The 23117-nt window shown below is 33.2% G+C and overlaps 2 protein-coding genes and 1 pseudogene across 2 annotated transcripts; 2 read left to right on the top strand and 1 right to left on the bottom strand.

The window, feature by feature from the left end:
* The first annotated feature begins 1849 nt into the window (after positions 1–1849).
* On the top strand, positions 1850–5454 carry LOC146951787 (bZIP transcription factor 29-like). Its single transcript, XM_085755751.1, has 5 exons — positions 1850–1921; positions 2083–3393; positions 3503–3635; positions 3764–3848; positions 4833–5454. Exons 2-5 carry the CDS (start codon positions 2222–2224, stop codon positions 5102–5104), a joined length of 1662 nt encoding a protein of 553 aa, XP_085611877.1. The 5' UTR covers positions 1850–1921; positions 2083–2221; the 3' UTR covers positions 5105–5454.
* Positions 5455–6143: 689 nt separating this feature from the next.
* Positions 6144–8698, bottom strand: LOC146951786 (cytochrome P450 71B37-like). The gene is made up of 2 exons (XM_085755761.1): positions 7728–8698; positions 6144–6961 (listed from the first exon to the last, which is right to left on the bottom strand). The coding sequence occupies exons 1-2, from the start codon at positions 8655–8657 to the stop codon at positions 6347–6349; spliced, it is 1545 nt and encodes a 514-aa protein (XP_085611887.1). The 5' UTR covers positions 8658–8698; the 3' UTR covers positions 6144–6346.
* Positions 8699–12080: 3382 nt separating this feature from the next.
* On the top strand, positions 12081–15106 carry LOC146951785 (uncharacterized; annotated as a pseudogene).
* The last annotated feature ends 8011 nt before the right edge of the window (positions 15107–23117 follow it).

Raw genomic sequence — 23117 nt, 5'->3', positions numbered from 1 at the left:
GCACCATTTCTTTTTGTTTTTATGAATTCTTATGATATTGTTTTCGTTTACCATGTTGTAGGTATGAAATTTTCGCCATTTAACTAGATTAATCTTTGTCGGATAATCTGCTGGGCACATACGGTGGTTTTTCCTCTTCCGATCAATTGTTTTTCAAACGAAATAGTTAAAGATCGATCTCATACCTCTTGCTAAAGGTTCAATTCTTTTACCACTTAATAAAAAAAACTTTTACCACTTGAATCAATCTGATATGACTCATCATTCTCAATAAAATGTTTATATGGAAATAATTTGACTAATAAATTTATTACTTTTTGTCATAAATTTTAAGATTCTATTATGTTATTTATGTTAATATATTTATGAATATCAGATTTTATTTCATTTTTTGACTAAATATTTTATTTTATTATATATTCATAAATAAATACATAGGTAGAATCGTACATATGTATTTTATTTTAATATTTTATTTTATCATATATTTCATTTCGTACATATTTATTTATGAATATATAATAAAATAAAATATTTTCTTTCAAAAATATTAATAAAGTAAAATATTTAGTCAAAAATGAAATGAAATATGATATTCATAAAGATATTAACATAAATATCACAATAGAATCGTAAAATTTATGATAAAATGTAACAACTTTACTAGTCAAATTATTTTTATTTCATATTTTTACGAAAGGAAATATTTTATTTTATTATATATTTATAAATAAATATATATGAATTAATGAATACATTCATGTAAATCACGTGAATCGGTGATAGAGAAATGATTCCATGGAGGTGTGACGTGTGAAAACGCGTTTACCTACTACCGTGAAAATGCAATAGTCAAACTTATTTGACTTCTCATTATGGGAGTTCAAACAAATAAAGTACTCCCTCCGTCCCATATTACTTGACCTAGTTGACTCTGTCACGTATGCCAATGCACAATTTTAAACTTAAATTTCTTTAATAATCTAGTAGAAAAAATTACGAAAATTTGATATTTTGAAAATATTAATCGAGACGAATCTAACAACATCTTATATGCTATATTTTGTTTTTATATATTAGTAGAAAAATATAGTCAAAGCATGTTACATGAATAGTGCAAATATTCTAAATAGGTCAAGTAATATGGGACGGAGGGAGTATAATCTAGAGCATCAAATTAAATTAAAAAATTAAAACAAAGAAAAAGAAAACAAGGCGCAAAATAAGGAAAATAAAAAATGGTATCCCTATCCTAATGAAGCTGACACGCTAAAGTTCTTTATTTTTGAAATCCCCAATTTGCCCCTATAGCATTTCTCCTTGTGAATTTACGAATAAACAAAAAGACTATGATTTTGAAGACAATTTATTCTTTACGTTAAGTTGTAAGGTCTAATTTGGTTATAAGCGATATAATTCACGAATTAATTTGCTAGTAAATAATATAATTTATGAACTAATTTATCGTAAAGTTGTATAATTCAAAGACTTACTTGCTGTTAAGTTATTAAAATGATCAAATTGTTCGATGTAGTTCAATACGAGGGTCAAATCTGCGTATTCGCAAATTTCAGTACTATTTTTTTTTGTTATTGAAAAATGTTTAGGTGAATTGAGTCACAAAAGTTTACTAGTTCCAAGACACGCTTTAAGACTCATCGAATTATAGGGGCAAATAAGTGATTTGCTTCTCCTAGTATATTCCGGATGGTGAAAATTGATTCACGACGACTCATGAATGACTCAACTCCTTATCGACTAAACAATCTCAAAGGTAAATTTCCAAACCTAGGGGCAAACAAGTGATTTAATGCCCTCTATATATATCACCATCCAGACACAGTTCGACACTTTTTCAACCACTGATGATGTTCTTCTTCTTCCATTCTCTTCTTCACCACCGTTGGATTTTTCTGCTTATGTAAGCTACAAAACTCTCTCTCTCTCTCTCTCTCTCTCTCTCTCTCTCTCTCACGCTTCCTCTACAAGATTAATTAGTGATAAGTCTTTATCATTTTGCAAGATAGGGTTTTCAATTTTCTTTAACCTTTTAATCATTTTTCAACTCTTAACTATGACCAGGTGCATAATCTACTGTAATTAGTGCAACGCATCATCAATAATTTGCAGTTTGAGGTTTGATTCATATTTATTCCTGATTATTTGCTTAATTATTGTGGTTTTGAGCTGAAAGATTAGTGCTTGTTAAGTGTTTGAATTAATGCATGAACGAATGGAGCGTTTTGATCAGAAAAAAGTTCATGCATTTGGTTCTCCAAAACCCCCAATTCAATTGAATCCTATGCCTATTAATCAAATTAATCAAATGGGTTTTCCTGAAAATCACAAAAGTTCTGGTTTTGGTATTCCACCTTCATACCCTAACCCTAATACCAGTTTATCACCTAAACCATCATCTCCTTATCCCCAATTTATGCCTCCACAATCTCAAACTCATTCCAGGTCTTTGTCACAACCTACTTTTTTATCTATTGATTCCTTTTCTTTGCCACCATTGAGTCCTTCCCCTTCCCCTTATCATGTAAGTTCAAACCCCTTTTCGGAATCGGGTTCGAAAGATGTTTCTATGGACGATGGCTTGGATTTTGGTGCCCATCATGCACCTTCGCCTAACCGCGGTCATGCTGTTCAACATGGTCATTGTCTTCCGCCTCGTAAAGGGCATAGGCGGTCTAGCAGTGATTCGCCTTTAGGGATATCGGAATTTGTTAACTCTGTGCCTCAGCTGGTGACGTCTCAGCTAGTGAGTGTCAGTGATCGTCGGAATTTGGTTTCTGGAGGAGAGAAACCTGGTTATGAGAAGCCGATTCAGTTGGTGTTGAAGGATAGGGACTGTGTTGATGGGTTTAGAGGAGAGAGTTTCGATGGGAGGAAAGAGAATGATGGAGCTGAAATGGATGATTTGTTTAGTGCTTACATGAATTTGGAGAATATGCACAACATGAGTTTTTCGGGTATGGAAGATAGCAGAACCAGTGGTTCGAAGACGGTTGAAAGCAGCGATAATGAAGCTGAGAGTCGTGTAAATGTGAAAGGAATAGGTGCTAAGGGTGCGAGTTCAAGCTGTTCGGATGAGAGGAGGGAAGGAGTCAAGAGGAGTTCTAATGGAGATATTGCTCCCAGTGGTCGACATAGGAGAAGTTACTCATTGGATAGTTCCATTGAAAATTTTAATATTGAAGATCATAAGCTTCCTCCTTTACAAGGTCGACCTGGTCAACACTCGCCTAGCAATTCAATGGATGGTAGTAAAACACCAGAAATCAGCATGGAGTTTGGAAATGGTGAATTCAGCTCACAGGAGATGAAGAAAATAATGGAAAATGATAAACTTGCTGAAATTGCTGCGGCTGATCCCAAGCGTGCAAAGAGGTAAGAATTGTCTGTTCATTTCCCATATTTCCGTGTCTTTCTTTTGGAAAAAACATGAAAAAGTAAAACTTTAATAATGACTTATCATAAATGTTGAATTCTCTTCTAGGATTTTGGCTAATCGTCAATCAGCTGCTCGCTCAAAGGAGCGGAAGATGAAATACATTTCTGAATTGGAGCAGAAGGTCCAAACTCTTCAGACAGAAACTACTACTTTGTCTACTCAGTTTACCAAATTACAGGTGTGTATCATCTTAGTTGAAATGATGTTCCTTTTTCTTAAGTTTGTGAATTATATTTGATTTCCATATATCATGTATGCTGCTATTAATTCATTCATTCTTTACTTTTTTATTGCACTTGTCTACAGATGGATCATCAAGAGCTTAAAAGTGAGAATAAAGAGTACAAATTGAGGCTTCAATCCTTGGAACAACAGTCCCAACTGAAAGATGGTATGCATGTGCCTATTCCTTTTACTTTATGTTCTAGTTAGCTGATATTTTTCCTTGCAATCTATTTTTTTGGAATTGATAATTGTGTTATTTTTTTTTTTTTTTTTACATAGAAATAACTTGCATATATGATCGTGCTCAAAGATATGTGATTTTCTATATTTAGATGGATTTTATGTGGAATAACACTATTTAGCATATACTGTATGACAAATTTTGGTGTTTGAATATAGTAATTCAAATTTTGGTTTTTGATCCAATCTTGTTCAATGATCTCTGCGCAACTGCACCTTTTAAATCTTCCTGCCTGACATAGTACTTTTGGTTTTTGGAACCCAAGTACCGTATTGTACTGAATCTCTTGGTTGCATGTTATAACCTCTTTAAAACTGCATATACAAACTGTTTGAATGTAATATGGTTTTAGACTTCTGTTGAATAGCAACAACAATAACCAAGCCTTAGTCTACCTTATGGGATCAACTTTATAGATCAAATGACGTCATAATTCTCCATTTTACTATCATGTATTAAGGTCAGTGATAAACTTTACCTTCAGTGTTGTCAATCACAGCGGAAAGTAGTGGGTTGTTCCAATCCCGCTATGCTACAGTGCTATAGGGCTACTATAGCCGCTATTTGACAGGACAATATGCTAAATAGCGTATGACAGAACAATAACAAACAAAAACTATTTATTTAAATTCTGCTATGCTATAGTGTCGGTATTTGACAACATTGTTTACCTATGAATCTCTTTATCGGCATTTTTCAGCACTGGATTTCATTATCAATGCATTATACACTTTAAGTAGCATCATTCTAAGACACCAGCAACATATTTTTTGATCTTGTTTCTACATATCTTCATGCCACCACCATCCCTTCAGAAGCACTGTAATTCCTTGATTTTGTGCTGCAATTGATTATCTTCACTGAACCAAATATTTAGCTATGTATTCATTTGTGTTCTTATTTTCGCAGCTCTGAATGAGACTTTGAATGGCGAAGTCCGGCGCTTAAGACACACTGTAGCAGAACTAGGCGGAGAGTCTGCCCTCTCAGGTCTTATGGCTCGACAGCTTGCTATTAATCAACAAATGTTCCAGGCGCAGCATCAGCAGCCAAACCAGCTTAGAAATTTCCAGCCGCAAAACAGCGTCTCTCAGGAAGAAACACAGACTCAGTCGCAGCAGCATATTCAACGCAATCATGAATTCCAATCGAAGCATCAGAATGGCAAAACCACTGCATAATGTTTGCAGTAAATGGTATATAAGCAATTGATGATATTGGTTGCTCTTGATTCAAGTTCTTGACTAAATATATTCTTTGAATTGGAGCTGGTGGCTTATAATCAGTTGTATGTATATAAGCAGTGAACTACATACATCAGTTGGCCTATATAGGGCTGTTCATTATCTTTAGACTTTAGTTAAAAAAATAATTCGTTCTAAATACTTCATTCTCCCATGTGTACTGGGAAGGATTTTTTCATGTTAGTTTACCTTTTGGTCATTGGTCATATTATGAACACAACCTCGGTGTTGTCATACTGAAGTTTTAAACATTTTTAAGTATTGGTCCATGGTGGACCATTTATGAAGGTGTTGTCTATTAGAATTTGCCACAAAACCCCATTCCTTATTTGCATGCCCCCACCCGTGTTTCTACAAGGCCCCTCAAGCCGTATAGGAAGTAAACTTCCATGCATGTTTTCCTGTCAATACCCTACCGGAATCCATCTTCCGGCAGTGCTTATTTTTTAACGACTGCATGACTTTTGATAACACTATTAAAACCCCTATTTGTCGATGCTACGTTTAGATGGTTTAGAGGTTTATGTTTTTGGCAGTTTGTGTTTTTGAAAGGTCAGAATGTTTTATTAAAGAAGACACCTTCTGTACCAAAAAATATATTTGCAAAAAAGAGAAAATCTTCCAAACAAACTTATTTTAGTAGGTGTGTGGTAATAAAAGTCAATCTCAACTTGTGGTTTTGACCCAATTTGATTATAAAATGTGCAAAATGGATTTAGTGTGCATGATAGTGACGAAAAATATTTCAATAGCAGAAATTTGAAGGATTTGCCAAAATATTGCAAGAACAATTAGACGCATCATACAGATTAAATTACACATCAAATGGGTTATGCTGTTTGGTTTTTGATGGATGACGATTCGTTTAATAAGTTCAATACAAGTTAACATTTTATTTGTGCAAACTAGATATACTTCGCGTCTCGCGCGCAATTTGTAGATAGTAACCTCTCGAATTAGATAGAATCATAATAGGTGGCAAAATTCTTCCGAATACATATAAGATGAAATAAGATGAAAGCATATTACAAGTCTCTTTTAATCACCGTATATACATTCCCAAATTGCTAATGAAACCATTATCCCCAAATTACTAACGAAACCATTATCAATTGATCTAGAAATAATACAAACTTTGAGGCATTCAAATAACATAACTAATTGTCAATAGTACACATCCTATGGTTTTCTTTTCCTAGGAACAAGGTGAAGATCAATTTTCTTATGCATAGTTATTCCTGGTTTCACTTTTGTATCCAACACTTGTTCCTTGTCAAAACCATGAGGCAGCTTCCAATCAAAGGAGTGAAGAAGATTAGCAAGTGTAAGCTCAACAGTGACAACTCCCATGTTCATTGCAGGACACATTCTTCTTCCACTTCCAAATGGAATTAACTCAAAATTCTTCCCTTTAATATCCACTGAACTCATAAAGAATCTTTCAGGATAAAACTCTTCAGGGTCTTTCCAATTCTCAGCATCCCTTGCTATGGCCCATGCATTAACATAGACTAGAGTTTTTGGTTTAATCTCATAACTATCTATGTTACAACTTTCTATTGTTTCTCTTGGCAATAGTAATGGTGATGGAGGGAATAATCTTAATGTCTCTTTCACCACTGCTTTAAGATAAGGAAGCTTTTCAATATCATCTTCATTTATAAAAACTTTGTCTTCATATAAGCTTTTGATTTCCATTTGAACCTTGTTCATCACTCTTGGATTGTTCATCAATGCTGTCATAGCCCAAACCATTACTGCTGAACTTGTGTCTGTTCCTGCAATAAAGATGTTCTGCATATAGAACATGCATATGTTTAGTTAACTTCGTCATAAACTATTGATCAATATATCATCATAGAAGGTGAAGAGGGGTGAATCAAAATTATCTATCATTTTGTTACCCCATATTTCCAATTATTTTCTAATTGAGCATAACATATATATAAAAGCACATATAAAACTGATTTCAGGCCCACAATTTTTATTTTTTTTGAATGGCAATGACCTCCAACTCCTTAACGCTCAGCTCAAATCAGCTGAGCTACTCAACTCGTCACACACAATAATTATGTTAGTCTAATCAATGTATTGTTATTAAATTGTAAAACATATTTCTTTTAAACAAAAAAAGAAGAAGAGAGAAGTTAATTATATTATTAACTTATTTTTTAGTGAAAGAGAGGAAACGAGATAAAATCAATGTTTGAATCCTTTGCACCGGCTGCACGATTGGATATGACTGGTCTGTTTGAAGAACTCAAATGACTTCTATCTCTGACAATAATGGCTCTATAGTAGCAATAGATGATCCTAATTGTGGTAAGTTCTAGCGGTTGTGGCTAGCCTCTCACAACATGACGAATCAAAGTTGGTATACTGGTTGAGAGGTGTCAGGATTTAGTAAAGACGGTTATTTGAACATGTCGTTTACCTTGCAAGGAGAAAACATGTTCAAAACAAAAATAAATATCCACGGTGAAAGGAGGTATGACTTCAATGATATTAGCAACAAAAAAAAAAAAAAAAAAAGAAAAAAGAAATAAGGATGAGATCTTACCATAAGCACAGCTTTGATGTGGTCAAGAGTAAGATCAAAAGATAGTGAGTTATCATTCATCATCTGCAAAAATATATCAATGATATCTGCAACTTCTTGTTCCTTAGTTTTAGGCCTTGCTGAATTATCCATGTGGTCATCAATAACTCTTTGGTATATCAAATCCAACTCCTTGAATGTTTTATGAAGCCTCCCAAGAGTTCCTTTGATTCTATCAACCCAACCCAACAATGGAAAATGATCAGAAAAGTAAAACTCAGTTAACAAAGCTTGTGCTTCATTAAGCAAAACTTGCAATCTACTTCTCCTTTGTCCACTTCCCAATTCAACTTCTTCCTCATAATCCAAAACATATTTTTTCCCAAACGCTATCTTACATATGATTGCATTTGTGAAAGACAACAATGTTTCACTCAAGTTCACACCTTTTTCATCACCATCATATTGTGACAACTTTTGAATCAATTCAGCCACTTCATTTTCTCTAATAGGCCTAAAAGAATGTAAACTTTTAGGGCTAAAGAGATGAAGAGAGCAAAGTTTTTTCATTTCTCTCCAATAAGAGCTATAAGGTGCAAAACCCAAATCTAAACCATTGTAAGACAATTTTCTTAGTCCTAGGAAAGATGGTCTACTTGCAAATTCAAGGTCATGGGTTTTCAACACTTGTTCTGCCATTTTTGCTGAGGAAACAACCAAGGTTGGTACATAGCCAAGGTGTAAAAACATGATAGGTCCATATTGTTTGGAGAGTTGCCATAGGGATTGATGTGGGGATGAAGGGTCAAGCTGGTGTAAATTTCCAATTAGAGGAAGTGGTTTTGGACCTGGTGGAGTTGATGATGCTCTTCTTGCACTCTTTATTTTGTAGATGTGTATAATGAATAGAATTAAGATTGGCAAGAAAGAAAGAAGCACAAGAAACCCCATGATGAAACCTTACAAATTGCATTTGTATCTTCAGAATTAATAACGTGTTTTATGTAAGAAGAAAAAACATCTTCGAATCGCATCAATTAATTTTGAACTTGCAACCCAAGACACATCAATCAAGAGCCACGCCTAATGAGCTAAGCTATGTGGATATTCGACCGATACCATTGACTGTATCATTCAAGTAAGGGTCATGTTAACTTGTGCCCTAAGGACACAAGTTAAGAATCTAAAAAAGGAATTAAAACATAAGTTTTGTATTGAAAAAATAAGTTTTTAAATTTTCAAGACATTGAATGCACGATTTCTAAAATTAAGTTTCTACATTTAACTTTTAAACTTGTGCCTTGATGGCACAAGTTAACATTTCCCTTCAAGTAAATATACAATTTTGACATTTATTATCCATTAGCAAAAAGTATACAAAAGCTGATATTTTGCAAATTCAACCTCTTATATATTAATATTTGTGGAATCACATATATATTTTAACGCATTTTAACGCGTCTTATTGTGGAATCACAAAAACCATGATTTGTGGTTAAAAAAAATGAATTTTGAAAAAATAATTTAAAAAAATGATTTGTGCTTGATAATATTTTAAAAGTTTATTAAATTAAATTCAACAATTAAGAATTTTCACATCCATAAAATATCAAGTCTACCTATAACAAAATCAATTTTATTTACCATGAAGATTTTGCCATATTCATTCAAACACAAAGTGTTTTCAAATCTATTGAACTTTGTTTTTTCTGTCAGAATCATTCCATAACACACAAAAATCTAAATGCAATTGTGTAACGTAACGTAACCTGCAACGTTAAACTAACGTTAATGTCTCTTTCACACAACTTTGATTAAACAATACTAACTCAAATCCCCCACGGCTTCTCTCCATGACGATTTTATTTTTGGATTCAATCTCCTTGTCGATCTTTTGTTAAAAGCATTTTAACTTTTGTGTGGTCTACTATAAAATTGCTTCACAATCTTTAATTTGGGTTTTGGATGAACTAATAAAGATTAATTTGTTAAATTATCAAGTTAATGATATATTAAGATGTCAAACCATGCAATAAGGAAGTATGCAGTGAAAGATGTCCTTGCAGTTAACAGTGATGACTACAATTGGTAACCAAAACTTTGTGAGACAAAAATTTGATTTTTTTGTTGTTGAGTGAATTAAAAGTAAATGTTTGTATATGTATAGAAGGAAAACCATATTTATTTATTTTGGGACAAAAAGAAAACCATATTTAATCCTTAATAAAATGGATGAATTGATCAATAGACCAACATAAAATATGTCAAATTTATTGATATGTTTGGTGTAGATGAAAAGGAGGAGAGACAAGATGCAAACGATTCAAATTTCTTTAATTTGATTTGAGGATAAATGGGCAAGAGAGACAAAAAAAAAGTATGGATACCACTATATATTTTATTTTATTTTTTGATAAAAAGGGTACCTCTATTCTTATAATCTTTTTCCCTCGTGCGAAGAAATATAGGACAAAATCACTTATGTGGAACAACTTGCTACTACTACATGGTACACTCATCTGAGTCGTCTGACCCTATATCATTTATTTGATGATTTGTGTCTCTTGACATTATTTGAGACAACTTGAATTTCAAATATTATCCAAGAACCAAGAATTTAAAATTTATTTCTTATTTTATACAATATGAATCACAAACCAATCCTTATATTATCTCCAATTTTGGAAATTGGTACCTATAAATTTCAAAATATTGCAAATCAATCCCTATAAATTTTTAAAAATTGCAAATTGAACCCTAGTTTTAATATCTTGAGTTGGTTCCTCAACATTCTGAAATTTCATAAAAATAATCCAACAAGGTTTAAGAATGAAGTTTTTTTTTTTTTTTTTTTTTTTTTTCTTGTTCAAAAAAGAATGAAGTTTTTTTTTATTACTTTATAGAAATAAAAATATTTAAAAATGAAGGGAAGTCTTTTAAAGAATTTGAAATGCCTAGAATTATTTTTTTGGATATGTCAAGAGAAAGGTATATTAAAGATACTATTCTAGAACAAGACGACGTGATAGTATTACAAGAGAAAGAGGAAATACAACCAAAATAATAATAATAATAATAATAATAATAATAATAATAATAATAATAATAATAATAATAATAATAATGAGAAAATTACATCAAGAAGCCATGAAGCCAAGACAAGAAAGATGATTGGTAAACCAAAGATTTAAATCATAGGCAAATGTTTTGAATTTAGCCTTAAACCACCACCAAACTAGAACTTTCACACTATCGAGAATTGAGCCAAAAATTTATTAAAATAAAAAAATTACACATGTGGCGCCCACGTCAGCGTTGACTGGGTCAAAATTGGCGTGGGGGGCCAAAATTGCAACAGAAAGTAAACTTAGGGGGCCAGAAAAGAGTTGTTTTTTTAGGGGGCCAAAATCACTACTTTGAGAAACTTAGAGGGTCAAAAGTGTAATTAAGCCAATTTTTTTTTTTTACAACATAAGATTAAGAAAGATAAAAAATAAAGAGAGATGTTGAGGCGAGTGAAAGAGGATTCAACTCTATCTCACTTTTTATAGCCATCTTTCTTCCAATTGAAGGAGGGTATCCATTTTACAATAATCCACTTGGTTTTCTAGCTATCTCTCTTCTTTTTGAAAAAACAAATAAGAAAGGGTGAGAATGACAAAAAACGGGTGGGAGTAACAAGAGCCCATAATTGGAAACATAATCATTTGAACCTTTTAGACAATGTCATATTAGAGTATTACTTTTCCCACCCTATGACCTTCTCGCGCGCCCTATTTTTTTGACCAAAATACCCTTTATCCGGATAATATATTCCGGACAATATTCGGAATGTATAATTCGGACCGTTTGAAAATCACCCTGTCTCGTGAGGACTTGCGAAACTTGGGGTTGGTCAGTTGAAATACAATCCGGATAACATAATCCGGACATAACAGTTGTATTTCGGAGAAGATATTCCGCACGCCCTGTATTCGAAACGAGCGGGAAAAAGTAGGAGTAGACGTTTTTTTCCGGAATATGTAATCCGGAGAGCTAGGTTATATATAATTCTCCAGAACCTAGCTGAAGCAGACCACCTTTATCAAAAACACTCCCTACACTTCTAAAAAACACTCCATTTGGGCGAAATCATGGTTTGGAGCAGCAATCTGGCCATCAAGGGGTGTTAACATCATCATTTTCGTCTGAATGCAAAGGTAATGTGTATATAAACCTTTCCCTAGTCGATTTTTAGGCGATTAAGCTTTGATCACGTTGTATGATCTTCACTGTACTTTTCCGGAATATGTAATCCGGACTGTATTCATGCATTCCGGATAACATTTTCCGGACACCAGCAGTACAGAAACTGTGTTCATTTTCTGACTCTGTTTTGCACTGTTTTCAGTCATGGTTGTTCCTGTTGATCCCCCGAATGATGATGTACCTCAGAATGAACCTCCTGTTGTGGACCCGCTTCTTTTACTTGAATATGCGCATGATTCCGGAGATGCCAAATCCGAGAATCTCCCACCACCACCCCCGAAAGTAGTGGATGCTCCTCCTCCTATTCCTCCTGTTGTACCACCTCCAGTTGTTGCTGTTTGTATTGACCAGCGAGAACATTTTACCACCAAACACAGGTTTGCAACACGGAATGATTTGTTGGAGTGGGTTCAAGAGAAATCTAGGAAGCTTGGGTTTTCCACTGTTATTGGTAAATCCGATAACGATGGCAGCGGAAGAAATGCATTTGTTACTTTGATATGTGAAAGGGGAGGTTCATACACTGAGTACAAGAGAAAGAGTCGGCGTGAGATAGCTGGTTCGGTTAAATGTGAGTGTCCATTTAGGCTGAGAGGTTACTTGTTGACTAGTGGTGAGTGGAGCCTCAAAGTTGGTGATGGTAAACACAACCATGGCATGACAGATGTGTTGAAAGGTCATAAAACTGTCGGTCGTCTAAACCCAAATGAACGTGTTCACCTTGAAGAGATGGTGGAATCTAATGTTCCTCCGAGGCAAATGCTTACCAACTTAAAGAAGAGGAACCGTACCACTTCAACTACCATCAAACACGTTTATAATGCTACTTACAGATATAGGCGGTCCATTAGGGGTACGGGGAATGACATGCAACATCTCTTGAAGTCTTTGGTTGATAATGGTTACGTTTTTCATTGTATGAAGTATCATGATTCTGATGAAGTCAGTGATGTTTTTTGGGCACATCCAGAGTCTATCAAGTTGTTTAACACTTTCTCCACGGTGCTTGTGTTGGATTCCACATACAAGACAAACAAGTATCGTCTTCCATTGCTTGAGTTTGTCGGTAACACCTCTACCATGAAAACATTCTCCATTGCTTTTGCCTATATGATGTCTGAGAGGCAAGACAATGTTTATTGGGCTCTTGAGAGGTGTCGTGAGATGTTGCACTCCAAAGATCTCTATCCCAAAGTAGTTGTCACTGATCGGGACAATGCTTTGATCAATGTTGTGGAAAAGGTTTTCCCTAAAGCTACTACTTTGTTGTGCTCATATCACATTGGACAAAATGTGAGAGCAAAGTGTAAAGTGGATTGCAAAGTGACGGATCTCAAAGGCAAGAATGGGCAACCGATTAAGCCTGGTTCGGTTGTGAAGACTGTGATGGCTGCATGGATGGATATTGTGGACTCCGACACGGAGGAAGCATATATTGATAATTGGACCCGGTTCAAAATTGTATGCGCAAAATTTCCCAAGTTTTTGGATAAGTTTGTGAGGTTTTGGGTTGACAAACACCTTCATATGGGGAATACTACAACAAACAGAGCTGAATCTGCACACGCTCGGTTGAAAAAGTATCTGAGTAGTAGTATGGGTGATTTGAGCACAAACTGGAAATCCGTTCATGCCATGCTAGAGCTGCAACATACCGCAATACATGCTTCGTTTCAGACGAGCATTATCATGCTTGAACATCGGTTCAAAGACAAGGTGTTGTGGTCTAGGTTGATCCGGAACATTTCAAGGGAAGCTTTGCATCATCTCGTAGTGGAGTACAATAAAGCACTTGAAATTGGTACGAATAAATCAAGATGTGGTTGTTTGAGTTTGATCACTTACGGATTACCGTGTGCGTGTATGCTAGCTTTGAAGATCAAGAACGGCACTGCCATTCGTTTGGAAGAAATTCACACCCACTGGAAGAGGTTGGGGTTCGAGTACGAGGTTGGCCCGAAGCTTAAAAAAGAAGACATCTCTCTATTGCCAGAATGGGATATTCTCCAGGTATTTTTTCCCAACATTGTGTTAGTTTATGTTCTGCCCAGGATTTCTGTTTCTGTATTCTGTACTGGTGCAATCCGGATTACATAATCCGGACATAACAGATGTATTCCGGATTATGTAATCCGGATAAGTAGCATTTACGCCCCATGCAAGTGCATTTAAGGCTCATGCAAAGGGTGTATCGGGAAGTTCCGGATTATACAATCTGGATTACCTTGTCTATTTCGGATTGTATAATCCGGAAGACACCAGTAGTAACAGAATGGCATGTTTCTGACTGGTTTTCTTCTGACTGTTTTGTTACACATTGTAGGCGCGGTTCAAGGACGCCAATTACAACATGAAAGTGCATTTGAAAGAACAATTCCGGCAATTTGTTTTACCGGAAACCACCTCTATGCGTCCACCGCCAAATAAGGTCACCACCAAACAAAGACCAAATCCCAATTTGGATGCATGGCTTTATTCAAAAGGTTACGGATGTACCCGGTGATGGCCATTGTGGGTTCCAAGCAGTTGCGGTCCTACGTAACTTGACTGTTGATGATCACGTATTAGTCCGGTACAACCTTTACAAAGAGCTTATCGGTGTAGAAAATGACCGCTATCGGAGGATGATTAATGATGATAGGCGGTATAACGAGGTCTTGGACGCTCTATCCTACTCCGGTATTGGCATTGCACCACCGGATAAATGGATGACAATGCCGAATATGGGGTTCCTCATCGCACAGAAATTCAACCAAACGGTTGTTGTGTTGTCCATTGGGAAATCAGAAACCTTTTTCCCTCTATGTGGTCCACCACCGCCTCCAACTATCAATCCGTTGATATGTCTGGCATATGTGAATGACAACCATTTTATGGCCTTGAAATTGAAGGATGGTTGTCCGATTCCTCCCACTTCCGCTCTATGGAGACAATACCGTCGAGAGGATGCAGACACATGGCCTGATAGATATGTCTGTCGTATGGCAGATTATAATGAGCTAAGTCGGGCGGCGGGTGTAGAAGTCATAGAAGATGATGAAGAATTGTACGTTGTTGAAAATCTTGATCCCGATGAGAGGGTTGGTGCTGGACCTGCTCCTGTTGTGAAGGTTGAAGTGGATGATAGTCCCATTGATCTTTCGGCGCCATAGATTAGATATATATCATTAGTTTAGTTGAAATGTATATCATTAGGTGAACTGTGTAATGATATAAATTCAACTCTTTTTTGGTATAATGATATATATATATATATATAATCATTTTTTGAAATAATATTTAAGTTAATTGTCTTTTATACAAACATATATAATGATTTATTGAAAAAAAATGATAAAAACCACAATGACATGAAAATTTGTTTCAGTTCTGTGCACTGATTCATTCCGGATTATATAATCCGGAAATCCCCGAGGGTAATTTTGGAAAAAAATAGGGCGCGCTAGAAAAGACATAGGGTGAGAAAAGTAATACTCGTCGTATTATTCTCAAACAGGCTCACTTCCACGAAGCCCACGACAGTGTGTTTTGAATTATTGAAATAATTAATACACCTACTTGCTGGAAACAACAAAAGTTTTCAAGACATTTTCCTCTAAAAAAAATAGACTATAGTATGTGATTCAAAAGTTATAGTATGTGATTCCAATTTCCAAATATGAGTAAGATTCAAAAGTTATGACCTGCGAGCCACCACCAACATTATTACTTCTCAACGATTTGTTAACCTCATTCAACCACTCCCAATGGTGGGATCTAGAATTAGTGCCAAAGAGAAATTAAGTGATTATTATTGACTTTTTTGTTCTATGTGACACATTCATACCATCTAGTTATGACCCCATAACCTATAAATGAGAAAATGATATCATAGTCCAATATATTGTGGGCAAGATCTTGCTTCCATTTTTAATAATACAGGTAAATTTTGTAGGGAAAGAATAATTATATGGCTGGTTTTAATTGGGTTCCCATGTGAGTTGTGACATGTGGCTCCACCTTACACTAAAGACTTATTATTAAATTTGATTTAAATGGTTGGCTAGTCATGTGCCGTTGTACCTAAACGCCATTTGATTGCTTAACTCAAATAAATAAACTAGTGTAATAATTCTCCAAATGTAAGGTAGGAGCATAAGAATATTTTGTTTTAACAAAAGCAAAATGAGGACTAGTAAATAATAATTTTGATCTTTAAATGTTGTGAGTCATTGTCATTAGTCGGTAAATATGTCGAAATTACAAAAACATCGTTAAACGACTCTTTTGTTTCGTTGATCAATTGATAAACATAAGACACATTTAAGGAATAAAATACACATTTCATAGGCTATAATGATTAACTAAGGATAAAATTAGATATATTTTTATAAGTTTAATACATTCAACAAATATTGTGATAATCTAATAGCTGTTTACTCGAACCAAAATGGTAAGAAGTGGTTAGCAAATTCTACGTGCTTTTCTTATTATGATTGTGACGTTTTGCTTTCACTGAGATGCTATATGCTACCAAAAAGGAAATAAGGAATCCAATGGAAGATAAGATTACACTCAAATTACAAAGTCACTGAATTTTATAAGGTTTTTTTTGAAATTATGTTTTGAACACACGTTTTCTCTTTTTAGAATTGATATACTTATCACTCCACTAATCATTGGTATACTTTTTCAGATGGTTAGTTGGAATGTTGGATTATCTTTTTATCTCAACTATGTTGCCATTGAAAAATCTAACTATTGTGTAAAAAAACATCAAACAAACTAATTACCACAAGAATTTATTGATAAAAAAAGAAAGAAAACAAACAAACATGGGACATAAGCCAAAATCCATGGAAAAAAACATCAAGCAAACTTAAAGAAAGCAAGACTATGGACATAAGACAAAAATTCTCCAAAATAAAAATGAATGAAACATGATTAATTGTCATCATTAACTCATTAAAAAAAAGTTTTTTCAGAACATAGCTATTCATTCAAGAAGAAGGATGTGCTTAAAGTGTTGTATAGTATGTGCTTAAAGTTAAACCTTCCTTAACAAAAATTCTCCAAAATAAAAATGAATGAAACATGATTAATTGTCACCATTAACTCATTAAAAAAAAGTTTTTTCAGAACATAGCTATTCATTCAAGAAGAAGGATGTGCTTAAAGTGTTGTATAGTATGTGCTTAAAGTTAAACCTTCCTTAACAAGAAGTCAATAATCACCATTTTTTTTTTTGGTCAAATGAAGAATTAAAATCTAAGCATACACTACAATTTATTTTTGTCGAAGCATGCACTACTTCTAGATAACTATAACATGCTATATTATTTATTTATTTTGGTAAACACGTGCTAGCTAGATTAATGTATGAGCAATGTATGTATTTAACATTTTTACAAGAATGAACATTGTTATGCACTTATACTCTACGACATGCATATATGTCATTGTTTTTTTTTTAAAGAATGTGAAATTAAATAACTCGGGTAAGCATAAGTTTTTATGAAATTAAACAATCAAACATGAATAGAAGAGAATCATCCAATTTACCACAAAGTATAAGGAGGAATCAACCACTAATCTAATGTTCTTTTGATTCTTAAAAAACTTTTTTAGTGGACTTAATGCTCGTGTAAAAAATAACTTCATTTTTTTTTGTGTGGACTTAATGTTCGTGTAAAAAATAACTTTAAACATCAATAATCTGTTGAGTTTCCAGTATAAGAAAGGGACATTTCACAACGTACGACATTAACTTATACTTTTTGGATTGGTGGGAGAATTCTTGCTCATTCAGATTGTAAAATGTGTTGTTTACATTTTTTTACAATAAATGCGTTGTATACCTATAAACATAAGTATAACAGAAAAATTGTATATAGATCAAACAATTTTTTTTCTTCATAAAAATAAATCAACATAGTTTAATACGATGACAATATCTATTTGGGAAAAAAAAATCCAAGTTCCAAAAGAATAAAAATAGAGTCTCAAATGAATTTGTAAAAAGTGTTTCCCTCACCCTTTAAGCCAATTTTATAAGGATGAATTATGTCAAATATAAAAAATTATAATAGTAACATCATTAGATTTAACACACAAATTAATTAATAGCTAATAAACTAGCTCATAATGGATGTGTTTATAGGGGATAAGACAACAAATTAGATTTGTAGTGTTTTGACATAAACAAATCTATTTAATTAATAATAATTTATTTTAAACAAAATTGATAAAGGTAAAATTGACTTAAAAAATGATAAGCTACGAGTTAAACCACAGCTTAAAATAGAATATAAGAATGTTATAAGTTCGTTAGAAAAAGTTATCATGAAACATGTCAATTTTATTTATACGAAGTTATAACTTACTACCTTAACCTCAAAATATAGGACCTTTTGATAAACCATGAGAATTAAAAAAAGTTGTGATATTAAATTTATTGACAACTTAGATTGTCTTATAAATTTACCCTTAAATATAGAGAATATTTGACCTAAAAGTGAAGAAAAAGCCTAAAAAGATCGTATAGTTAAGGACATGGAACAAACAAAAAAACACATAAAAGAACGTGAAGATGGGGATTTATAGATCAAATTTTGTGTTGCCTAATAAGCATCAACAAAAAAATAGTGCAGCATTTATCATTAACCTCAAACATGCTAATATGCTGCACAGACCATGTGCCAACCACGTTTCGAGGGGGGGTGAAGACAAAATAGCTGTCAGCAAATAGTTGATTGCTTTGTGTGATTGAGAGAAACATCTATAATGCCACAAGCTGAAGAACATGCATCGATGTTTTTTTTCTTCTTTTTTCTAAACATAAAACTTCTATTCGTAGGGTTGATATACATAATAAGAAACTTTATGTATTCTCTCAAAAAAAAAAAAAAAAGAAACTTTATGTATGATATTTTTTTATTGAACGATGATGGTGTAAAACTATTTTAGACGTTATTGCATATCGGCTAAACTTAAAAATCAAATGAGAACATCTTCTCTCAATCATTAAAAGTGTCTTATGATTTTTTCATGGTCAAGAATTTAGTGCGGAGAAGTTGAGAATCTGAAATTTAAATTCCAATCTCTACATATCAATGTACTTAAAATTCTTAACTCAGTTGATAAGGACAATGCATAATATATGCAAGGTTCAATGTTCGAACCCCGAATACCAATCACGATTTCTAATATGGTATCAGAGCATCCTCCAAAATTCGTCGGGCCACCTGTTATCACGCTTCCGTTATCGGGTCATCCACCATTTATGTCTACGCTCCAAATGTCCAGTCCTGAGCGGGGGGGGGGGGGGGGGGGGGGGGGTGTTAAGACAATGTGTGTATAAGTGGGACAATTCTCACTTCACAAGTCGGTTTTGTGGAGTTGTGTTAGACCCAATCACGATTTCTAAGAAAAATTACCAATTGAGTTGTATTTACAGACAATCTCACAATGTTTTTTAACCTCATCTTCATCTACTTGTCAAATAATGCAATTTTCTTTTGTTAGAAATTTCTTTAATGTCATATATTGTCTGGGCTTATCATCATGTAAGCTATATTGTCTCCGATTCAGTACAACCCAATTGATTTCTTCTAACATACTCAATGACGTTGTCTTAGTGGACATGAGGCACATGTGATCCTTACTTAATTTTTCTCTCCCTAGCTTTTAAAAATCCTCACATGTTCTTGACTGTATAAATTGTCTGGATACTGGAAATGTGTATTTTCTTTTTGGGAATATGGAAGTGTGTATTTTTAAATAGCACAAAACTAAGTTTTTATAAGGTCAAATGCATCTAAAGGTCCTTTAAATTTTTCATTTTTCCCAAAGTGGTCCTTTAAGTTTCAAAAGTCTCAAACAAGTCCTTTTAGTTTTTGAATCGTTTCAAACAAGTCCTATTATAGATAACATAGTCGGTAATTGCTTCTTTGAACTCATCTTTGGTACCAAATCTGGCTCCTGACACCCACTTAAAATTAATCATCTTTTTAGGCATGACAAATGGTGGATAATGCTCTTTGTTGCTATCATCTGAATCATCACCTTCATCCTCTAAAAGGACTTGTTTGAAACGATTCAAAAACTAAAAGGACTTGTTTAGGACTTTTGAAACTTAAAGGACTTGTTTGGGACTTTTGAAACTTAAAGGACCACTTTGAGAAAAACGAAAAACTTAAAGGATCTTTAGATGCATTTGACCTTTTTATAAATATCAAAATAAAAACTACTGTACAATTTGTTAAAGAAAGTTGTGTCCACATCGCACTTCAAAGGTAACTTGAGATTTGTCCAATATTATCATTTGATCCATTAACCTCGATTCCCTCCAACACAAAAATATTGTACCTATTCATAAAAAAAACAAAATATTGACAGAGTTCATCCAAAAATAAGTGCATGTTATTTTCAACTACACTTTACAAAGGGAACAAACACTCTAACGGGACAAACCCATCATGGATTTGCACAACTTTACAAATTAAGACCTTATTTTAATTAAGAAAAATGATAACTAGTGTCTTTAAGGACTAGTTAAGAAAACAAGTATAGTAAGAATTTTTTGAAATTTATGTAATAAAAAGATACTCTAAAGTGTAAAAAAAATATTGTTTTCAATGTAATTTTTTTTTTGTTTCTCTAATGTCCTGAAAACACTAGTTAACATGATTCGTTAATTAAATATACTATAAAGATACTATTATTTTACTTTATAATTGCATGGAACTTAAAAGTTTATATCTATCCACATACTTTTTAAAAAAAATATCTATCCCAATCAAAAAAATCTATCCACATAATTAAAATTATTCTCTCCATGCATATTTTTTGGTGGTGGCCGGGATTTAAACATCTGCATATATTATGTATTGTCCATATCAATTGAGTTAAGCTTACGATGACCCACACATGTAATTGCATGGTGTTAATGGTTAAAAAGTTTATTTATTTATTTTTTTTACTGCAAAACTAATAGGAATAACCTGTGTCTATCTGTATATATTCCAAGTCAAAAAAGTTTTTACTTGCAACCAGAATAAAAATTACTACTAAAAGGAGTCTGTTCAGCTTCAGCATAAACATTTTAGACTTGTCTTCCACACGACATGTTTTTGTTTTGTGCAAACTCATTAATGTACTATTAATATATTTTTCTTTTTTTTTTGACAAAATTAATATATTTTTCTTATAACTAGAATTGACGAGCACCAAAAAGAACAAATTATGCAGTTAAAGAAAGTTATTTTATTGCTGTATTAACCAACTTAGTAATATTTATTTATTTTATGTAAAAAAGAGCCAACGTAGGAGTCAGCATTAAGTTGTAGTAAAGTTTAATAAAACCTAAGTAATGCTTATATTAGAATAATTCATTTAACAGGTACTAATACGTAGCATCAGAGAGATATTTTTCCACCCAAAAAAGAATAAAAAGAAGAAGATAATAATTAATTTATTTTTTATAACATAAGATAATAATACTTACTACTTTTTTTTTTAAGGAATAATACTTACTTCTTAAAGACTAAGTTTCTCGCTTGTGACACTCTAGCAAGAAAAGCAAAGGACGATCAAGCATTTTCAATTTCTCAAAAATCAACAAGCAATGAGTAATTTCCATTTTTAATCTAACATAGCTTAAAGGTAAACATTATCAATTAATGCCAAAAAGGAAGATCATTTTAAAATCTACAACAATATTAGCAATATGGTAAACATTTCAACCAGGAAGGTCACCTGGTCCTAGTTTGGAATACAACCTTGTAAATGTGACATTGTTGAATCTCTTGAGAGAGTTTTATCCTTCGTTAAAGTTTTATATGAATTTAAAGATTAATCTTTACAATTGCGCGTGAGAACGTTTGATGGAAAAAAATTGTTAAATTACACCATGGGTCTTTAAGTTTGAGGTTTGTAATAAATTGGTCTTTTAAGTTATTTTAGTCACGCCTCTTCAAAAAAAAAAAGTTATTTTAGTTACACATAAGTCCTTTAAGTTTGAAGTTTGTAACAAATTGGTCCTTTAAGTTATTTTGGTCATACATTAGTCCTTTAACTTGGTGAACGTTTTCAATTTAGTCATTCTGTTAACCAAATATTACAAAAACGATGATGTGGCAGAAGGAGTAAATCGAAAATGTTTACGAACTTAAAAGATTTATGTATCACTAAAATAACTTAAAAGATCAATCTCTTACAAACCTCAAACTTAAAGGACTTATGGTGTAATTTAGCCAAAAAGAATTACACTACTTTCATTATTAAATATATAAAACTTATCTATTGCTAATTTTAATAGTGCTAATACGGTGTTGTTGGAGACGTTAAGTGGAGGTCTAAACTTACCTATATCTGATGTTCACTGGACACCCCCCGATAATGGTTGTTATAAGCTAAATGTTGATGCAGCAGGTCCAATAGAGGGAGGTAAGTGGGGTATTGGTGTTGTTGTGAGAGATTATGAAGGTATTGTGGTTGCTGCTAGTCGTTGTCAAGTCTTTTCATTACCAGATTTAGAGGTAGCAGAAGCTTTAGCTATGCGAAAGGGGTTGGAATTTGCAAAAGACATGTTTTTTTTTTCTGAATCTTATAGCGGAATCAAATGCTTCTAATGTGGTTCAGGCGCTGAACACTCATCAACAACATCCCAACTATGTTGGATCTATTATCGGAGATTGCATTAATTTTAATATCTTTTTTCGTAGTTTAAAATTCTTACATGTTAGACGTGAGGCTAATCAAGCTGCTCATTATCTAGTTCAATACTCTCTTCATAATCCCGATTGTATATGGATTGAAGAGATTTCACCTTGTATTTCTGCAGTCTTGGCTTTTGATTTATTGTCAGACCTTTGTTAATGAAATTTTATTTATCGTAAAAAAAATATAAAACTTTACTGGCGGATTTCTTTGTTGATTTTTATTTGATATTTTTAAAAAATTACAACTGTATTGATTATTTTTGTTTTACATAGGTTCTAGAAGTAATATAATCAAGGCGTTTCTTACGGGTATGTGAATACCGCTCCAAGTCGAAATTTTAATATTGTTTTTTTATATGTGTGGCAAAAATTGATTTTGAGTGAACTGGTTTAAAATTGAGTTTTACCAAAAGTAAGGTGGATGTAAAGCGATTTGTGTTTGGATACATTCATGTAAAAGCGA

The sequence above is a fragment of the Medicago sativa genome, chromosome 1, assembly GCF_051527215.1.
Source record: "Medicago sativa cultivar Bolivia chromosome 1, Bolivia_mono, whole genome shotgun sequence".
Taxonomy (NCBI): domain Eukaryota; kingdom Viridiplantae; phylum Streptophyta; class Magnoliopsida; order Fabales; family Fabaceae; genus Medicago; species Medicago sativa.
This window is presented reverse-complemented; position numbering and strand designations above follow the sequence as displayed.

Excerpts from the sequence above, each read along its gene's own strand:
- LOC146951787 (XM_085755751.1), top strand. The coding sequence starts at position 2,222 with ATGCATGAACGAATGGAGCGTTTTGATCAGAAAAAAGTTCATGCATTT. Across the intron at positions 3,394-3,502 it reads GATCCCAAGCGTGCAAAGAG|GATTTTGGCTAATCGTCAAT; the intron begins GTAAGAATTGTC and ends ATTCTCTTCTAG. Across the intron at positions 3,849-4,832 it reads ACAGTCCCAACTGAAAGATG|CTCTGAATGAGACTTTGAAT; the intron begins GTATGCATGTGC and ends TTATTTTCGCAG.
- LOC146951786 (XM_085755761.1), bottom strand. The coding sequence starts at position 8,657 with ATGGGGTTTCTTGTGCTTCTTTCTTTCTTGCCAATCTTAATTCTATTC. Across the intron at positions 6,962-7,727 it reads ACATCAAAGCTGTGCTTATG|AACATCTTTATTGCAGGAAC; the intron begins GTAAGATCTCAT and ends TTCTATATGCAG.